This window comes from Staurois parvus, unplaced genomic scaffold, assembly GCF_062004578.1.
Source record: "Staurois parvus isolate SC_StPar_1 unplaced genomic scaffold, SC_StPar_1.0 ptg001108l, whole genome shotgun sequence".
NCBI classification, from domain to species: Eukaryota; Metazoa; Chordata; class Amphibia; order Anura; family Ranidae; genus Staurois; species Staurois parvus.
In genome coordinates, this window is record NW_028318904.1 from 855863 (window position 1) to 877795 (window position 21933).

Here is a 21933-nt window from a genome sequence, read left to right on the forward strand (position 1 = left end):
TCAAGAGGGTAAATCTCCCCAATGGAGACAGAGAAAGCAATAGAAAGCAAAGAAAACAGAAGGTCAAATCCTTCTCCACTCCATCCAAAACTAAAGAAAAAAGGTTTTTGCCTAGAAATGCACTTTATAAGATGAGTTGCTGAGGTCTGAGATGAATGAATTTGTTTGTAACCACATCAGACAGAGTAGGGGATGAATGTTTTGTGTATGCCGGTAAGAGATGGTGCGGGACGCACAGCTGTCTACACATCAAAGCAATGGAAAGAGGAAGTCACACAACCGCGTGATCAGCAGTTGATTAGAGGAACTGTACGAGGATTATCAAAGTGTGGACAAAATTACCAACCCGGGGTCCCAGAGGACCACCCTGGCCACAAAGCACAGATAGAAAAATAGATAGAATGGAGAGTATTACAAATAATGGAAGGTCTGGGACTTCCTCTCTACCTCCCTTTTGGTTTTGTAGGACAATGATTTGACAGATGCAGCATCTAACAAAGACCACCCCAGATTTTACAAGGTAGTAGATAGAAAGAAGAAGTTGGTGAGTGGAAGGCAGTTGGTAGAGCGTGGATCATAGCCACAGGGGCAGTGCTGTATTTAGGTTTTGTGGTGCCCTAGGCAACACAAACATCATCTGCCCCCACAGACAACGACCAACACCACCCCCCTTCCTCCTCCCACGGAGAGAGCGTGACATTGACAAACAACGCTCCTGTCCCCCACCTGGGAGAGCCTTCCACTACCCCCCCCCCCAGCAATAAAGAGAAAGACACTCATCTTCACAGCTCTGGACATCCGCAGGAACGAGAGTCAGGCTCTACATACACCATCAAGCAGCCTGCAGCCTCTCTCAGATCCCACCTGGTTCCTATGGTGTGCGTGTCCCTTCTTTCATCCCTTCTTCTGGGGGGGTGGTGCTGTCCCCTGAAAAATGCCACCCTAGGCAAGTGCCTTGTTTGCCTTGTGGTAAATATGCCCCTGCACAGGGGTCCACAGTTTTCATTCTGTTTAGGGGCTGTGGGGTTGCTTTGCTCCTCAGGAGGGCCTGCAGCAGCTCCTTCATGAATGATCAGCTTTGATTTGGGTTTGGATTGGGTCTCAACTCAGTTTAATCTGAATCAGTATGTTAGCTGTCATTGCTGGACCAATGAGGTTCAGACGGGAGATTCCCCACTCCTCAGCTGAACTACACAACTGGGCAGGGATGCTCCTGACACTATGGACTTCATATGGGAACACGTCCATTTTTAGACTAATGCCATTGACCTACCAAGGCCTGGCGTCCATATTGATGCCACAAACATCTCCACAGTGGTGTATTTAGGTTTTGTGCTGCCCTAGGCAACACAAAAATCAGACACCCCCCTCCCCGGTAGAGCGAGAGCAAGAGTGTGCCTGACAGTGACCAACAACACCCTTGCCCCACCTGATAGAGCCTTTCACTAACACCCACGGCGACAGAAAGAAAGACACTCACCTTCACAGCTCTGGACATCCCCGGGAATGACAGTTGGGCGCTGCATACACCAACAAGCAGCCCGCAGCCTCTCTCAGATTCCACCTGGTCCCCATGCCAATATGTTACTTCTTCCAGGGGTCAGTGCTGCCCCCCTAAAAAATGTCGCCCTAGGCAAACGCCTTGTTTGCCTTGTGGTAACTGCAGCCTTGAATCTCCATCCTGCAGTATACAGTATATGCAGATGTAGGGTGAGAAGTCCCCAACTTCACTTCATTGGCACAGCAATGAATGATAACTTCTGGGTTTGGTCCAAAGCCAAGGTCCTCCCAGTCAATGATGACTGCAAACAGTGTGTAGAGGCTTCACTGATCAACACATTGTACCAGTATTATTGATGGTTGCTGGTTTTTTTGTTAACTGATCTAAGAAATGTCCTTTTATCTGCTAATAAGAATATTTAAAGTATATGTTACCCAGGGGCGGACTGAGCATTTGGAAACTCAGGCATTGCCTGAGGGCTCGGGGTCAGTAGGGGGCCCCATGAGATGCCCCTGGTACCTTTTTTTTGAGTTTGGGCAAGGACACAGGGGCCCCATGATCCCCTATTGCCTGGGGGCCCCATGAGTTGTCAGTCCGCCCCTGATGTTACCCCAATATTTGATATTCCTGATATGTGTCTGCTGTTCCATGTAGGTGTGTTGATAGGTCTCCTGTTGTCCTTTTATTGTTTCCTTTGTGTGAAATACCCGGTGATCCTGCCAGTCCCTCTGCTTTCCTGTTTTATACTGAGAGAGCACATCTGTCCCAGTGTGGTTAGTTTTCTGGCTGTGCTGGGAGTTCAGCCTGCCTGTCCCTACACACAGGGGCAGACTAACAACTCATGGGGCCCCCGGGCAATAGGGGATCATGGGGCCCCTGTGTCCTTGCCCAAACTCAAAAAAGCCTATGAAAAAGGTACCAGGGGCATCTTATGGGGCCCCCTACTGACCTCGGGCAGTGCCCGAGTTTCCAAATGGTCAGTCCTCCCCTGCCTATACGGTTAGACTTGTGATGACACAGCACCCTGCACAGCCATTCACTGGGAAGTCCAGTGTGTTGTTTCTCCAACCCCACCTCTCTAGCCCATTATGCTGCTGACAACAGATATTAAGTGATTACTTTTAAAATTATTTTAATCTCCCTGGCGGTCTGATTATGTCAGTATTTCTGTGCTCAAAGCGGTACATTTTTTGGCATGGAAATTTGTTGTTTTTTTATTGTAGGCTGTAATTTTTAGGAATAACTCCCTGAAATCTGTCCGAACAAGAGTCTAGTAAACATCCCGGGGAGGATAAAACTTGAAACACGAAATCACAAATTATAATATAATAAATAATCATAAAAAATAATAATATAATAATAATAAATGTAATTCGATAATATAATCAAACCAAAAACACTGAAATGTGAAATATAGCGCCAAGTTCTCACGTTGCTGAGCTCAGTCGCAGAATCATTTTCAGTGTCTGATGAGGAATTTCCCCCACCAATCATTATCACTCAATTCTGCAAGTGGTTCTGATTTACTATCGCTGTTCTCTAGCCGGTCTAAAACCGCGTCTGACCTAAAGGGACGCTTTTTGGACGCCATGGACGTTTCTCAGTTTCCAGGCAGAAAGAAAAGGCAAAATGCAGGCAGGGCGCCGGACAAAGCACTCGGGACAAAATGTATGTGAAATGGTTTGATACAGGAATGTTATACTATGTGATTTTACTGTATTTAGTGAATGTCACTTTTTCACATTTTTAAATTTCCCGCCATTTCTGTCCCCCGTACGTCCCGACGTCGCAGGGAACGGAACCCAGATGACAGATGCCGGCATCGGTCGGCGGACAAGGCCAGGAACACTGCAGGAGGGACATCGCGGGAGCGCAGGACAAGGTAAGTGATACAGGAATTCCAGAGCAACTCTGCAGTGTATTCCCGAGCTCGGGGGGGGGGGGGGTTACTGCTTGTGGTGCTGAAACGTTACCCCGAGCTACACTCGGGAATACCTCCAGGGGGGTTAAAAGGACATTTATGATAAATACAGAGAAGGAAATGTGTATTTGCTCCCCTGCTGATGTTAAATGTTCGCCCCTCACACAGAAATGATCGGTCTAACAATGGAATGTTCACCCCTCACACAGAAATGATCGGTCTCACAATGGAATGTTCGGTGTAACACTGAGAGACAGAATACAACAACAAATTCAGCAGAAATGTGTCTAACAAATGATGACGGATCTGCATGTTCATGAGGGAAAGAAGGATTTGATCCCCTTCACAAAACATGACTTAGTACTTGGTGGCCAATCCCTTGCTGGCAATCACAGAGGTCAGATGTTTCCTGGAGTTGGCCCCCAGGTTCGCACACATCTCAGGAGGGATTTTGGCCCACTCCTCTTGGCAGATCCTCTCCAAGTCTTTAAAGTTTGGTGGCTGACATTTGGCAACTCGAACTTTCAGCTCCCTCCACAGATTTTCAGTCGGATTAAGGGATAGGCCACTCCAGGACCTTAATGTGCTTCTTCTTGAGCCGCTCCTTTGTTGCCTTGGCCGTGTGTTTTGGGTCATTGTCATGCTGGAACACCCATCCACCACCCATTTTCAATGCCCTGCTGAGGGAAGAAGGTTCTCACCCAAGATTTGAGGTTACATTGTCCCATCCATCGTCCCTTTGATGCGGTGCAGTTGTCCTGTCCCCTTAGCAGAAAAACACCCCCAAAGCAGAATGTTTCCACCACCATGTTTCACAGTTGGGATGGTGTTCTTGGGGTCATAGGCAGCATTCCTCCTCCTCCAAACACGGCGAGTTGAGTTGATGCCAAAGAGCTGGATTTTGGTCTCCTCTGACCACAACACTTCCCACCAGTCCTCCTCTGCATCATTCAGATGTTCAGTGGCAGGCTTCAGATGGACCTGGACATGTGCTTTCCTGAGCAGAGGGACCTTGCGGGCACTGCAGGATTTCAGTCCTTGTCAGCGTAGTGTGTTACCAATTGTTTTCTTGGTGACTGTGGTCCCAGCTGCCTGGAGATCATTGACAAGATCCTCACGTGTAGTTCTGGGATGATTCCTCACTGTTCTCATGATCATTGACACTCCACGAGGTGAGATCTTGCATGGTGCACCAGACCTAGGGAGACTGACACTTGTTTTGTGTTTCTTCCATTTGTGAATGATTGCACCAACTGTTGTCACCTTCTCACCAAGCTGCTTGGCCATAGTTTGGTAGCCCAGTCCAGCCTTGTGTAGGTCTACCATCTTGTCCCTGACATCCTTGGACAGCTCTTTGGTCTTTGCCATGGTGGAGAGTTTGGAATCTGATGGTTTGATTGCTCCGGTGGACAGGTGTCTTTTATACAGGTAACACAATGAGATTAGCAGCACTCCCTTTAAGAGACTGCTTCTAATCTCAGCTTGTTACCTGTATGAAAGACACCTGGTAGCCAGAAATCCTGCTGAATGATAGGGGATCAAATCCTTCTTTCCCTCATGAACATGCAGATCAGTCATCATTTGTTAGACGCATTTCTGCTGAATTTGTTGTTGCTATTCTGTCTCTCAGTGTAACTGTCGCAGCTGCTTTCCCCTCTCAGCCCCCTTGCTCTGTCCCTGCTCTCTCTGCCGTCTCTCATCCGTGCCCCTCTCCCCTCCTGCAAAGATGAAAGGCATTCCTAAGACAAGCTGGAGCCACACCAGCTCTGGCCCCCCCCCCCGGTTGCCTAGGTGACTAGGGGGCCGACATCAGTTTTAAGAAGCTGATGCCAGAGCTCCCGAGTTATTCACCATTGTGTAGCTGATGGAAGGGGCCTGATCTGCAGCTGGGACCTTTCTTGGCCAGGCTCGGCAGAGACCCAAGGCTGCCTAGGACCCCCCTTCTCCCAGAGCTGGGGAAGACTGTCTGCTAGACACCAGAGATCCTTGAGTACATGCTCTCTGCCTGCTTCAATTGAACTGTTCTTGTGCTGACCTCACACCAACCTCCCCTGTTGGATTACTTGCTACAAAGACTCACACCAAACCCCCTGTTGGATTAATTGCTACAAAGACTCCCACCAAACCCCCTGTTGGATTAATTGCTACAGAGACTCCCACCAAACCCCCTGTTGGATTAATTGCTACAAAGACTCACACCAACCCCCACTGTTGGATTACTTGCTACAGAGACTCGCACCAAACCCCCTGTTGGATTACTTGCTACAGAGACTCTCCCTTGGCTCTCGGTGCTGGACCTTAAGTGTGTTGGTCCTTCCGTGTCGCCCTGTACTGGCGTATTCACCCTCCCTGCGAACTCCCCTATTCGGTGACTGTCATCTGTTTGCCTCAGTAAAGCTTTGTGCGTTTGCCATCTACTCTGTGTGTTCTGTCCTGCCTACGCTCCGTCACAGTTACAATAAACCGAACATTCGATTTTTAGACCGATCATTTCTTTGTGAGGGGCGAACATTTCAACATCAGCCGGGGAGCAAATACACATTTCCTTCACTGTATACATTCTATCGGTATTACAATTAATGCCAGAAGTTATTGTGGAATGTGATTATAAAATAGCCAACATCTGATGACGGTGAAGGTTTTGAATGTTTATTTGAAAGGGAGGAGATACAAAGTAAAAGTAAAAATTAGACAGTAGAAACATTTGCAGAAGCAGCACCTCATTATTTATAAGAGACATCAATTTCTGTTCTTTTGGAATCGCCTTTACCGGTCTCCAGACTCCCAAATATCTCGTCGTAAAAAAGGAGACCAACCGTCTCCACGTTGCACAACAAGACATTCCAAGGATCTGGAGATCAACAATTTGTTCCAATAATATATTTCTGTAAAGTCATTCTAGCAAGCAAGCCGGATATGATACAAGTACCCCGATATTAACATATAAGCACTTATTAATGAAATTCGATCATTAGTAACGCATGTAGTAATATCTTTCCTTATCACATGAATTTGGCATCACAGGAAATGTAAAAATTGATCCTTCCCCAATAATTATAATAAATGTACCGGGGCTGAAGGGGTTAATGGTGATTGTAGTAATCATCCAATCCAGCCCATCATTCTATCTATATCCAATCATTGATCAATATTCCTATATACAGAGCCTGTATCCCGCCCCCGTCACCTGCCAACAATACCACACACCCAAAACAGCCAGAATAATCGCTGATCCCTGACATCGATTTATCAATCTCCGCCCCCTCTACCTTTATAATCAATAGGAACAAGACTAGCACTGGCTGTGGTAATAGCGACAACTTTTACAGCGAGGGGGAGGAGCAATGACAAGTATAGTTACATAGTTAGTCTGGCTGAAAAAGCACAGAGCTCTGACCTCAACCCTACCAGTCACCTTTGGGACGAATTAGAACGTCAATGATAAGTTACACAGTTACATAGTTAGTCTGGCTGAAAAAAGACAAAAGTCCATCCAGTTCAACCATTAAAAAAAACAGTTATAATCCGACACCCACAGTTGATCCAGAGGAAGGCAAAAAAACCCAGCAAAGCACGATCCAATTTGCTACTGCTGGGAAACATTCCTTCCTGAACCCCCGAGAGGCAATCGGATATTCCCTGGATCAACTTTCCCTATAAATGTTATATCCAGTTATATTCTGTGTATCCAAGAAAGAATCCAGGACTTTCCTACAGCAATCCACTGAGCTGGCCACACCCAACTCTGGAGGGAGTCTACTCCACATTCTCACAGCTCTTACTGTGAAGAAACCTTTCCGTGTTTGGAGATTACATTTCTTTTCCTCCAGACGTAAAGAGCGCCCCCTTGTCCTCTGTGATGAGATTGTTATGTACTGTAAAGGAACATGTGAGGACAGACATCTATGAATTATCTTTGTGGATATGGCGGGATAAAACATGTTTTGGATGGAGTGGGGGGGATTAGGACCCCTGTCAGGTTTTTACTGCTATCCGGGACTTTATTACAAAGATTTACCCTCACGTCCTGTCCTTGTGACAACATTTTACCAGACAAGAGATGAAGGAAAATCTACAACAGGGACACAGAAATAAAAATCTGACAGAAGTTCCAGCCTCCCCTCTCCTAAAGAAAAGGTGTCTGTTGGAGAGTTCCTCTCACTTCCTGTCTCATTGTCAGTGAGACAGGAAGTGAGGGGAAATTCCTTTAATAGTGCCCTGGATAGCAATAAAAATCAAACAGGGGTTCTGATTCTTCCCCACTCAATCCAAAAATGGAAAAAAAATTGCTATAGATACAATGTAAAGGTTCATGCTCCAGGGCTGTCATTCCAATCCTGACTACACAACCTTGTCTTACACTCACCTGGAATGAGCATGCAGCCAGTGAATCCTGATCAATATGACCTCCTGTGGAGGTCAGGACAGGATTAGATCAGTTTCAAGACAGGATTAGATCAGGTTCAAGACAGGATTAGATCAGGAGAGGATTATATCAGGTTCAAGACAGGTTTAGATCAGGTTCAGGAGAGGATTATATCAGGTTAAGGTTAGGATTAGATCAGGATCAGGACAGGATTAAATCAGGTTCAGGGCAGGGGTAGATCAGGAGAGGATTAGATCTTGTTCAGGACAGGATTAGATCAGGATCAGGAGAGAATTAGATCAGGTTAAGGACAGGATTACATCAGGATCAGGAGAGGATTAGATCAGGTTCAGAACAGGTTTAGATGTGGCTCAGATCAGGACAAGATTAGATAAGGTTCAGGACAGGACTAGATCAGGAGATGATTAGTTCAGGATCAGGAGAGGATTAGATCAGGTTTAGAACAGGATTACATTAGGATCAATAAAGGATTAGATCAGGTTCAGGATGGGTTTAGATGCGGCTCAGGACAGGATTAGATCAGGTTCAGGGCAGGAGTTGATCAGATTCAGGACAAGTTTAGATTGGGTTCGGGAGAAGATTAGATCAGGTTCAGGACAGGTTTAAATGCAGCTCAGGACAGGATTAGACCAGGTTCAGGACAGGATTAGATCAGGTTCAGGATAGGATTAGATCAGGTTCAGGACAGGATTAGATCAGGTTCAGGAGAAGATTAGATCAGGTTCAGGACAGGTTTAGATCAGGTTCAGGACAGGGTTAGATCAGGTTCAGGACAGGGTTAGATCAGGTTCAGGACAGGGTAAGATCAGGTTCAGGACAGGGTTAGATCAGGTTCAGGACAGGTTTAGATCAGATTCATCACAGGATTTGTCATATGGCTGCCATTCTGTGACTAGAGAGCAAACTGTGCTAAATTTGTGTTAAAAATTGATAACGTGCAATTCATTTTCATTGAGTTTTCGTTTACTGACAAAAATTGAATTGATTTTTGTCATAGTTTTTGTCAGTTGATGGAAATTCCAATTGAATTTCCTCTAGTTTTCGTCACTGAAAACATGCCGATGATGAAAATTATGACAAAAATATTTCTCTAGGCAGATTTCTCACCTGTGATTCCCCCCAGATATCTTTACACAACCTCCTCTTTCAAATACCCCGGCATGGAGGGGCTGAGTGAAGGTGGTGGTGAAGGTGTGGAGGTGTCGGATCGGGTCACACAGATCATAGAAGGAGATCCGCCCGGCCTCATAATCCAGACCTATCCTGACTCTGGTACTGGAGACACCGCCGGGGAATGGGGTCCAATTACTGTCATGTATCACTGAGTACTGATTACTCCACAACCACCCCTCCAACCCCCAGGACTTCTTATTATATCCAATCACTGACTGACCTCCTCTCCTGTCTATATTGGGGTAACACATCCCGACTCTCCAGTACCATGACCCCCCGACATCCACTTCCCAGTAATGTCTCCCGGAGGAGAAGCTCTGACTGCTCATCACCTGACCATACTGAAATCTCTCTGGTGTTGCTGGGCGATTCTCATCTGATGATGAGGATGCATTTTTCCTGTCATCTGATATAAGAAGATCATTAGCTGCTGTTCTCACATCCAGTAATATGTATGTAACATCCAACACCCCCCATGTTTGAGGTGCAGCCCCAATATTTGCTCCTCCAGCCTGGCGAGGTGAGCGTTGTTTGGTGCGGATGCGTTTGGCACATTTCCTGGATGGTTGACCATTGATGGGACCTTTGCCCTTTGTAGTAGAATGTGGAGAGGCATGTGTGCCTGTACATTTCTGTACATTGACCCCAGACATGATATCAGATAAACCCGTGTGTAATGTGTGTGAGATCCCCCCCACATCCCCATCCCCTCCATCATGGAGGAGGCTCTCATGTCTCTCTCTGTCCTCATCATCTCCATCCTCAGTATCACACAAGTCACCTGTGTCTGATTCCTGTAGGACAGTCAGTGGATCAGTCATGTTAAACAGCTCCTCAATGTCCCTCATCTTCCTGGACAGCTCCTCCTCCTTTATTTCCAGATCCTGAATATAATCCAACATGGAACAGGAGACCTGCTCTGCCCACCCGGAGATGTCCCTCAGGACTCTCTTCTCCAGGTCTTCCAGACGTCTCCTGAGGTCTCTGAACAGGGCAGTGACTCTCTTGGTTTCATCATCTGCTTTTCCTTGTACTTTCCTCCTGCGTTCCTGCAGACTCTGGACTCTTTTCTCCGTCTCCTCTCTCTTTGTCATCAGTTTCTGCAGAACATTCCTCAGTTTTTTCTTCTTCATCTCAGAGGCCTCCTCCAGAGTCTCCACCTGGTGTCCCCGATGTTCTCCAATGAACCCGCAGGACATACAGATACAGGTGGAGTCCTCGGTGCAGTAATACTCCAGGATCTTCTTATGGATGGAGCATTTCCTGTCCTTCAGGGAAGTGGTGGGGTCACATAGGACGTGTTCTGGTGACTTGCTGTGGACTCTCAGGTGGTTGTCACACAGAGAAGCTTCACACAGCAGACAGGATTTCACAGCCGGTACAGGAGTGTGAATACAGTGAGTACAGAAGACCCCGGACTCCTCCTGCTCTGGATGGGTAGACTGGAAGTTCTCCACTATGTTACGTAGTGTTATGTTCCTCCTCAGTGCAGAACGTTCCTGGAACTCTTCTCTGCATTCAGGACAGGAATAACCTCCAGACCCCTCCTGTGTATCCAACACACGGCCAATACAGTCCCAGCAGAAGTTGTGTCCACATTTCAGGGTTACAGGATCTGTATAAATGTTCAGACAGACGGAACATTCCAGCTCCTTTCTCAGATCAGAAGACGACATCGCTGAGAGTGGAAGAGAAATAAAAATAAAGTATCTCAGTAACCAGTGTGACCCGTTCTGTACATTCCTACCCCGGGACGAGGCTGAGACTGAGACACGTAGTCATAGGACTCCTTATACAGAGGAACACAGATAATACACGGGAGAGTTCCTGACAATAATCTCCCTAGCCGGGGAAAATAAAGAACATTCAACAATCTGTGGATACATTGGGGTTGATTTACTAAAGGCAGATAGTCTGTGCATTGCAAGTGCAGTTGCTCTGGATCTGAGGGGAACATGCAAGAAAAATAATAAAAAAATATAATTTTTGCTTGCACATGATTGGATAATAGAAATCAGCAGAGCTTTCCCTCAGATATAGAGTAATTGCACTTGCAGTACACACGCAGTGCCCAGACTATTTGCCTTTAGTAAATCAACCTCAATGTGTCAGAAATATTTCTTCCTCCTTTGTATTATATCTTGAACATTTACTAAACTAAGATACCCAGTGGAAATGGATTTATCTGAAGAAATACAAGTGATCTGAAGATTAGTGGGGGACACAGACATGGTGTCAGGAACCATGAACCAGGCAGAGACAGAAAGTGTAGTTAAATCACACCTTTAATGAAAAAGCAAATATAACATAGACCAGGAATGTAGTAAAAAAAACAGAAGCCAGGATGTGGATGCTAGAGCGGGTAATCGGACGAGTCGGGGTCCGGAAACCAGAAGTCAGCGTAGTCAGCAGAAAAAATCAGGAATAGGAATCCGAAGAGAAGTCAGCCAGACCGAGTTGTACACAGGAACACACTGGAGATCATAGACCATGAAAGGGCAAGGAGGAAATGAGCTAAGCTGCTAAAACAGCCAAAAGGGGCGGGCTGTGGGCTGGCCTAATGAGGCAGGTAATGGCATCCAGGGGAGTCACTGTGCAGACAATGGGTGGCTAGTAATTAACTGACAGCTGAGCAGCTTCTGAGCACTGAAAGGAAAGAGCTGCTCCTTGAGTAGCGTAAGCCGTGTACCGGGGTGGGCTCCCCAGGATACAGTGAAGTCACGAACGAGGAAACAACCCCAACACCAGCTTTTGTCACAACAGAATTTTACTTAGATGTGGCAAATAAACACAACCACAAATGCTGGAACATACAATAAATTTACATACACCCAGCCCAAAGGCTGAGACCCTTGTGCTGCACAGCACGGCGCCCTCTGATGGATGAAGGTAGAAGGTGTAGTGATTTACCTACTGGGGGCACAACTAAGCTGCCACACCTTACCTGTTATTACCCTACAGAGCAGGAATCAGTGTATGGGTGTACGGGATGGGCTAGCCTGCGGTGCAGCACAACAGCTTACAATCTTACACAAATCTACAGTATTCCCCCTCCCATAACTGGTCCTGTAGCACGTGCCTGAGTATTCCTTCTGAGCAAAACGCCAGTCTGGCTTGAGTTTGTGGAATTTTATCAGCTCTCCAATGTGAAATGTCACTTTAAGTTGTGGAGTCCTTCCAATGATCAGTAATAACACTTGTGGCCTGACACAAACAGAGACCCTAACTAACTATAGGCCTGGACTCAGTCTATAGGGACCAACACTGAAATGAGGTGCGTGCACGATCTTACCGACCCGGGTCTGCTTTGCATCCGCTGGTGACTCTGAACAGAACAAATGTCTCTCCACTAAGCATGCGATATCACAATATATATATTGCTTAGTTCCTCAGCGTCCCATCAGCTTCCTGGCAGCAATCTTCCTTTCTTTGAACAGGGTTAGTGTCTTGAACACCATCAGCTTCACTCAACTGAATTTCTGATTACGGTGGGCTGTCCTCACATCTGGATGGCATTGGATTCTCAGATCACACAGCCCCCCTTCTCTCTCTCAAGCATGACTGCTCTCCTCTCCTTTTCCTGTTCAATCTCACCCCTTCATGAATATAGAAATCTCTATGCAGTCTGAGGCTGTGTTAGAAAAAACAGTGACATCTTGTGGCTAAACTGCAGAATGTCAGTCAGAACGTTTTTAATTTACTTCAATCAGTGTTCAAACAATGAAAGCTGTTTCCCCATCTCACAGTAGCAGGAGCCCAGCCCTGACACATAATTTGGGGGTTGTCACTAAGAAGCCAAAAAACTTCCCTTCCTGTTCTGAGGGGATGTATTGTAGTATGGGGATCAGAACTCATTCAGCCCGCTTTCTAAACTCCATTATGTGTTATGGCAGGGAGGGGATCACACATACACTGTATGTACTAACACAGTAGTAGATTAGATAGTCCTGGGTAGGGATGAGGTTCTGGTCAAGCAGGGGTTCAAGGAAAACCCAATCTGTTCACAGTCTGTAGAAACTGGAAACTTATGCCGTCTTTCACCGAGATAGCATCAAACTACCAATAATACACTTCCTGCTGGTGAAGAATTGTCACACCCTCAGTGTGGCTGCAATCCTGGGTTAGGCAAACGTAGTTCTAGCTCACTGTAGTCAGTGCGGCTGCATGTGATTGTTTAGGGTTTGCTCTGTGTCCCACGGGCTTCAGATTTGATTGCTGTCACTCTGTATCTCAAGGGCTACCTGGACAGTTCTGGAACATAGGGGTGTTGTGGGTGATGTAAATGGGCAGCATGAATATTTATACTACCCTAGCTAATCTTGGTGGGCCCCTGCACAGGTGGCTGCTGGGTAATGGGTGTAATAGTCTAAGATCTGGAGTCTTGTCTTGTCCTGGAGAGGAGAACTTCAGCCTGGAGGACTTGCTGCCCTCCCAGACACTCTTGCCATATGCAAAATCTCATGAGGTGAGATCTTGCATGGTGCACCAGACCTAGGGAGACTGACACTTGTTTTGTGTTTCTTCCATTTGTGAATGATTGCACCAACTGTTGTCACCTTCTCACCAAGCTGCTTGGCCATAGTTTGGTAGCCCAGTCCAGCCTTGTGTAGGTCTACCATCTTGTCCCTGACATCCTTGGACAGCTCTTTGGTCTTTGCCATGGTGGAGAGTCTGGAATCTGATGGTTTGATGGCTCCTGTGGACAGGTGTCTTTTATACAGGTAACACAATGAGATTAGCAGCACTCCCTTTAAGAGACTGCTTCTAATCTCAGCTTGCTACCTGTATGACAGACACCTGGGAGCCAGAAATCCTGCTGAATGATAGGGAATCCAATCCTTCTTTCCCTCATGAACATGGAAATCAGGGCATCATTTGTTAGACGCATTTCTGCTGAATTTGTTGTTGTATTCTGTCTCTCAGTGTTACACCGAACATTCCATTGTTAGACCGATCATTTCTGTGTGAGGGGCGAACATTCCATTGTTAGACCGATCATTTCTGTGTGAGGGGCGAACATCAGCAGGGGAGCAAATACGCATTTCCTTCACTGTACATTGTACATTACACACTCCTGTACTATATTGTACATTACACACTCCTGTATTATACACACTATATTGTACATTACACTCTCCTGTATTATACACACTATATTGTACATTACACACTCCTGCACTATATTGTACATTACACTCTCCTGTATTATACACACTATATTGTACATTACACACTCCTGCACTATATTGTACATTACACACTCCTGCACTATATTGTACATTACACACTCCTGTATTATACACACTATATTGTACATTACACTCTCCTGTATTATACACACTATATTGTACATTACACACTCCTGCACTATATTGTACATTACACACTCCTGCACTATATTGTACATTACACACTCCTGCACTATATTGTACATTACACACTCCTGTATTATACACACTATATTGTACATTACACTCTCCTGTATTATACACACTATATTGTACATTACACTCTCCTGTATTATACACACTATATTGTACATTACACTCTCCTGTATTATACACACTATATTGTACATTACACACTCCTGCACTATATTGTACATTACACACTCCTGCACTATATTGTACATTATAGACTCCTGCACTATATTGTACATACACACTCCTGTATTATACACACTATATTGTACATTACACACTCCTGCACTATATTGTACATTACATACTCCTGTATTATACACACTATATTGTACATTACACACTCCTGCACTATATTGTACATTACATACTCCTGTATTATACACACTATATTGTACATTACACACTCCTGCACTATATTGTACATTACATACTCCTGTATTATACACACTATATTGTACATTACACACTCCTGCATTATATTGCACAATACATACTTCTCATCCAAGTGTTCATTGTCCCAGCAGTTGCTGGTTGCTAAGCAATTCTAAAGTTCTACTTTAAGATCAGCTCAGAACAAGTATTATCTCTCTGTCTATTTTCTTTGTGTACAAAACCACATGCAGTATATGGAGTTTCATTTTTTTATGTGTGTCCGTGGAAGCCTGATTGTGATATAGCAATCCAAACATATGTCATAGGTACAGTAAAGCCTGAGCTTTGTTTAACTGTGTCCCTTAAGCCCCTCCCACTGTTAGCAGATTGGTCACGCCCACTGTTAACCACCACATGGTGCATGAGTCACATTATTACTCTCCTTGGGGTGCCCAAAGATTGTCTCCTCCAGGACACATCATTTAACCACACCCAATCTTTATACAGGTCTCTATCTGCTTGAAGTGTCTCTCATTCACGGGTGTTAACATTGGTAGGCATGGCTGTAATGCACTGTATAGAGAGTTGTAGTGTGCTACATTACTGTGGAGTGCAGTGTGGTGGGTTACATGTTATTGTGTACCATCATTTATCTTCGCAGTGAGCAGACCACCACAGTGAACAGACCACCGCAGTGAACAGACCACCGCAGTGAACAGACCACCACAGTGAACAGACCACCGCAGTGAACAGACCACCGCAGTGAACAGACCACCACAGTGAACAGACCACCACAGTGAATGTCTGTTGCTTTTTAGCAGATGCTACTTTATTTTTTTATTTTTGACAGGAGTATCCCAGCTCCAGGCACTAACAGTCATCCACACTACTGCAGACCCAGGAACTTACAGCCATCCACACTACTGCAGGGACAGGCACTAACAGTCATCCACACTACTGCAGACCCAGGAACTTACAGCCATCCACACTACTGCAGGGACAGGCACTAACAGTCATCCACACTACTGCAGCCCCAGGCACTAACAGCCATCCACACTACTGCAGGGCAAGGCACTAACATCCATCCACACTACTGCAGGGCCAGGTACTAACAGCCATCCACACTACTGCAGGTCCAGGAACTTACAGCCATCCACACTACTGCAGGGACAGGCACTAACAGCCATCCACACTACTGCAGACCCAGGAACTTACAGCCATCCACACTACTGCAGGGACAGGCACTAACGGCCATCCACACTACTGCAGCCCCAGGCACTAACAGCCATCCACACTATTGCAGGGCAAGGCACTAACATCCATCCACACTACTGCAGGGCCAGGTACTAACAGCCATCCACACTACTGCAGGTCCAGGCACTAACAGCCATCCACACTACTGCAGACCCAGGAACTTACAGCCATCCACACTACTGCAGGGACAGGCACTAACGGCCATCCACACTACTGCAGCCCCAGGCACTAACAGCCATCCACACTATTGCAGGGCAAGGCACTAACATCCATCCACACTACTGCAGGGCCAGGTACTAACAGCCATCCACACTACTGCAGGTCCAGGCACTAACAGCTATCCACACTACTGCAGGGCCAGGCACTAACGGCCATCCACACTGCTGCAGGGCCAGGCACTAACGGCCATCCACACTACTGCAGGGCCAGGCACTAACGGCCATCCACACTACTGCAGCCCCAGGCACTAACGGCCATCCACACTACTGCAGCCCCAGGCACTAACGGCCATCCACACTACTGCAGCCCCAGGCACTTACAGCCATCCACACTACTGCAGTCCCAGGCACTAACGGCCATCCACACTACTGCAGCCCCAGGCACTAACAGCCATCCACACTACTGCAGCCCCAGGCACTAACAGCCATCCACACTACTGCAGGGCCAGGCACTAACAGCCATCCACACTACTGCAGGGCCAGGCACTAACAGCCATCCACACTACTGCAGCCCCAGGCACTAACAGTCATCCACACTACTGCAGGGCCAGGCACTAACGGTCATCCACACTACTGCAGGGCCAGGCACTAACAGCCATCCACACTACTGAAACCTTTCCAAAGGAACCTTTCCAAAACATTTTCTTGTAAGATAACAGAATTAACAATTTTCATTCAATTAGTGTAACATTTGTATGAGAAAAGTTGGGTGACCAAGACCACGCATTCTCGGAAACAAAAGAACACAATACATTACATCACTTTCGAAGTTGTATCCTGTCCTACCACAATTTTCATAACTTTAGTAACCTATTCCTTTTCGATATGAGACTAGCCTGCGAAAAAAAGAATGGATGGTCATTCATCTGATATTCTCATTGTGTGTACAAGGCTTTAAGGGGGATGTGTTCTCCTGGGAAGCACCCCCTGATCAGGGAAGACCATGTGGGGCTACAAGTCCAAGGAGAACCGTGTGCTAGAGCAGTGTTTCTCAACCTTTTTTCAGTCAAGGCACCCTTTAAAATGATGGACAGTCCCGAGCCACCCTTTAAAATGATGGACAGTCCCGAGCCACCCTTTAAAATGATGGACAGTCCCGAGGCACCCTTTAAAATGATGGACAGTCCCGAGCCACCCTTTAAAATGATGGACAGTCCCGAGGCACCCTTTAAAATGATGGACAGTCCCGAGGCACCCTTTAAAATGATGGACAGTCCCGAGGCACCGTTTAAAATGATGGACAGTCCCGAGGCACCCTTTAAAATGATGGACAGTCCTGAGGCACCCTTTAAAATGATGGACAGTCCTGTGGCACCCTTTAAAATGATGGACAGTCCCGAGGCACCCTTTAAAATGATGGACAGTCCCGAGGCACCCTTTAAAATGATGGACAGTCCCGAGCCACCCTTTAAAATGATGGACAGTCCCGAGCCACCCTTTAAAATGATGGACAATCCCGAGGCACCCTTTAAAATGATGGACAGTCCTGAGGCACCCTTTAAAATGATTGACAGTCCTGAGGCACCCTTTAAAATGATGGACAGTCCCGAGGCACCGTTTAAAATGATGGACAGTCCTGTGGCACCCTTTAAAATGATGGACAGTCTTGAGGCACCTTTTAAAATGATGGACAGTCCCGAGCCACCCTTTAAAATGATGGACAGTCCCGAGCCACCCTTTAAAATGATGGACAGTCCCGAGCCACCCTTTAAAATGATGGACAGTCCCGAGGCACCCTTTAAAATGATGGACAGTCCCGAGCCACCCTTTAAAATGATGGACAGTCCTGAGGCACCCTTTAAAATGATGGACAGTCCTGTGGCACCCTTTAAAATGATGGACAGTCCCGAGGCACCCTTTAAAATGATGGACAGTCCCGAGGCACCCTTTAAAATGATGGACAGTCCCGAGCCACCCTTTAAAATGATGGATAGTCCCGAGCCACCCTTTAAAATGATGGACAGTCCCGAGCCACCCTTTAAAATGATGGACAATCCCGAGGCACCCTTTAAAATGATGGACAGTCCTGAGGCACCCTTTAAAATGATTGACAGTCCTGAGGCACCCTTTAAAATGATGGACAGTCCTGAGGCACCCTTTAAAATGATGGACAGTCCTGTGGCACCCTTTAAAATGATGGACAGTCTTGAGGCACCTTTTAAAATGATGGACAGTCCCGAGCCACCCTTTAAAATGATGGACAGTCCCGAGCCACCCTTTAAAATGATGGACAGTCCTGAGGCACCCTTTAAAATGATGGACAGTCCTGAGGCACCCTTTAAAATGATTGACAGTCCTGAGGCACCCTTTAAAATGATGGACAGTCCCGAGGCACCGTTTAAAATGATGGACAGTCCTGTGGCACCCTTTAAAATGATGGACAGTCTTGAGGCACCTTTTAAAATGATGGACAGTCCCGAGCCACCCTTTAAAATGATGGACAGTCCCGAGCCACCCTTTAAAATGATGGACAGTCCTGAGGCACCCTTTAAAATGATGGACAGTCCCGAGGCACCCTTTAAAATGATGGACAGTCCTGAGCCACCCTTTAAAATGATGAACAGTCCTGAGCCACCCTTTAAAATGATGGACAGTCCCGAGACACCCTTTAAAATGATGGACAGTCCTGAGGCACCCTTTAAAATCATGGACAGTTCCGAGGCACCCTTTAAAATTATGGACAGTCCTGTGGCACTCTTTAAAATGATGGACAGTCTTGAGGCACCCTTTAAAATGATGGACAGTCCTGAGGCACCCTTTAAAATGATGGACAGTCCCGAGGCACCGTTTAAAATGATGGACAGTCCTGTGGCACCCTTTAAAATGATGGACAGTCTTGAGGCACCCTTTAAAATGATGGACAGTCCTGAGGCACCCTTTAAAATGATGGACAGTCCCGAGGCACCCTTTAAAATGATGGACAGTACTGAGCCAACCTTTAAAATGATGGACAGTCCCGAGCCACCTTTTAAAATGATGGACAGTCCTGAGGCACCCTTTAAAATGATGGACAGTCCCGAGGCACCCTTTAAAATGATGGACAGTACTGAGCCAACCTTTAAAATGATGGACAGTCCCGAGCCACCTTTTAAAATGATGGACAGTCCTGAGGCCCCCTTTAAAATGATGGACAGTCCTGAGCCACTCTTTAAAATGATGGACAGTCCCGAGCCACCCTTTAAAATGATGGACAGTCCTGAGGCACCCTTTAAAATGATGGACAGTCCTGAGGCACCCTTTAAAATGATGGACAGTCCCGAGACACCCTTTAAAATGATGGACAGTCCTGAGGCACCCTTTAAAATGATGGACAGTTCCGAGGCGCCCTTTAAAATGAAGGACAGTCCTGAGCCACTCTTTAAAATGATGGACAGTCCCGAGCCACCCTTTAAAATGATGGACAGTCCCGAGCCACCCTTTAAAATGATGGACAGTCCTGTGGCACCCTATAAAATGATGGACAGTCTTGAGGCACCCCATTCTAAAATGGGGTGCCTTAAGACTGTCCATCATTTTAAAAGGGCACCCCATTCTAAAATGCGAAAAACTATTCTAACAGCAACACCCACACATGTAGGACACCCAACATTAGAAGTGATTTATTCTTCCAAAGCAAATACACTTTTGCACACTGGTACTGAGTAGCATTCCCATGTTTCTCCTCTCCATCACTGAGCTAATGTGACCCCAGCAGTGATGGAGAGGGGCAGGGGAGGGTCAAACTAGGATGCTGTGCAGGTAACTGACATCCTCCTTATCAACTGATGATGTCATTGGCTGTCAGGACGCTGGCAACTAGTAAATCGTAATGGTGCGCAATGAAAACCTGTGGCTTTGTGTAACTAGAAGGTAGACTTCTTCCACTCACTGGCCTGTATACAAGTTTGAGGAAATTTTTAGAAATTTTGCCAAGGCACCCCTGAAGAAACCTCAAGGCAACCCAGAGTGCCTGGGCACCCTGTGTGAGAAAGGCTTTGCTAAAAGGTGTAATAAAAACTGGAAAGCCAAAGTTGCTTTGGTCAGTTTCGTGTGGAGAGTGAGCAGAAGGGACGTCTGTGTGACTGCTGGGGGGACATTGTTAGAGAGAGCTAAGTGTCTAATGCAGGGTAGGCTGCCGTTAAGCCTGCATGGTTGCTCCTCTGCTTCTAAAAAAAAAAAAACACACAAAACCAAAAATGATAGTTTTTGGTATTTTAGGGTTGGTGTTTATGAGAGCGCCTGTAGCGCGGAGGGTGGAAACAATAGGCAGAAGAAGCAATTGCCATGGATGTTCCTGCAGCTGCGGCTTACTGCCAAGTGGGCTTGAGCAATAAGAAGGGTGGGGATGACGAGGTGGCAGACCGTACTTTGGTGACCAAGATTATAGAGGAGGAAGTAATGAAGAAGAATCACATCAGCAAAACAAGATGGGAGAAGGGGGAGACGGTATGAGGAGCAGACATCCCATTCCAATGGATGGTGGATGGAGGAGGTCCCATGTGTGCAGGGCCACTCCACAGAGCTCAGAAGTCTGTATAAATGCAAAAATAGTAGCTCAAGGTCTAAGTCACGGGTGTCAAACTGGAGGCCCTCCAACTGTTGCCAAACTACAAGTCCCATGAGGCATTGCAAGATTGACAGTTACAAGCATGACTCCCAAAGACAGCGGCATGATGGGACTTGTAGTTTGGCAACAGCTGGAGGGCCGCCGGTTTGACACCCTGGTCTAAGGGAATGGGTTATTCCATCAGATCACCTGAGGCATGATGGTCTGTAAATCGATGGAGAGAAGAATGTCTGGTGCAAGTGATAACATTTGGAGATTTGTAAAAGATCTTCATAAATTGGCTAAAGGATCAACCTGTGTTTAAAACGTTAAATAATAATTCACAAAATGATGCAGATGAACTAAGCATTCAGTGGCATTAAGAGAACACATTGCACACAAAGCGTTCACTGAATAGGCGAGGTGGAGAGGTGGGACTATGATGTCAGGATGTCCACCTAATCTAATCTGAGAATGCTTTTCATTGAGTATTTTTTAGGGGAAATGCAATGCATTCTCTGAATGGCACATGTACCAAGCAAGCGACCCGCCGTGGGCATCTGCAGGGCATGGAATCTTGAAGACAGGGAGGATCACTGTAGTAGTGGTGCCTATTACAAAGATTATCTGCTTCCACAGCGATCAGCCAGGTATGCAATATGCATACTTACCTTGGTCCAGGCTGGAACAATGCAACTATTCAACATACCCAGAGCTCAGCAACCAAAACCCATTTGTATGTGGCTGTGTCACAGATACAGTGAATGTTAGTTAAGGCAGGGTCCAACCTGTGCTGTGCAGGAATGTTTCTGTGGGCTTACGGTGTTTGAGCACCACCTACGCCCAAAACCCAGTTTTCAGGGTGATAACCAGAAGAGGAATGCTCAACAACCTGAAAAATTTGCCAATGTCCAACATGGCCACCCTCATCTGTGCAAGAATGGGTCCAGACATATTGGAAAAGCTCCAGGGTACGCTGGCAAATGCTGTGCATACTCGGTAGTTACTGCGGTCAAATGGCCTTCATAAGGATGGCAGACATGGTCAGAGATTGCTGGTTGATCTTCAGCTGCCAGAATTCCTTGTTCCTGAGTATTCTGCATCCTTGGATCTCTTGTTACAGATCTTGCCTCTGGACCTGTATTTTGTCTCTCTACTG

At 46.3% G+C, this 21933-nt stretch overlaps 1 protein-coding gene across 1 annotated transcript; it reads right to left on the reverse strand.

The window, feature by feature from the left end:
- Positions 1–8912: 8912 nt before the first annotated feature.
- On the reverse strand, positions 8913–10658 carry LOC149440241 (E3 ubiquitin-protein ligase TRIM21-like). Its single transcript, XM_089658872.1, has 2 exons — positions 9620–10658; positions 8913–9520 (listed from the first exon to the last, which is right to left on the reverse strand). The coding sequence occupies exons 1-2, from the start codon at positions 10656–10658 to the stop codon at positions 8913–8915; spliced, it is 1647 nt and encodes a 548-aa protein (XP_089514998.1).
- Positions 10659–21933: the final 11275 nt, after the last annotated feature.

Coding starts and splice junctions, on each gene's coding strand:
- LOC149440241 (XM_089658872.1), bottom strand. CDS start 10,658: ATGTCGTCTTCTGATCTGAGAAAGGAGCTGGAATGTTCCGTCTGTCTG. Junction 9,521..9,619: donor TATCATGTCTGGGGTCAATG/TACAGAAATGTA, acceptor CCAAACGCATCC/GCACCAAACAACGCTCACCT.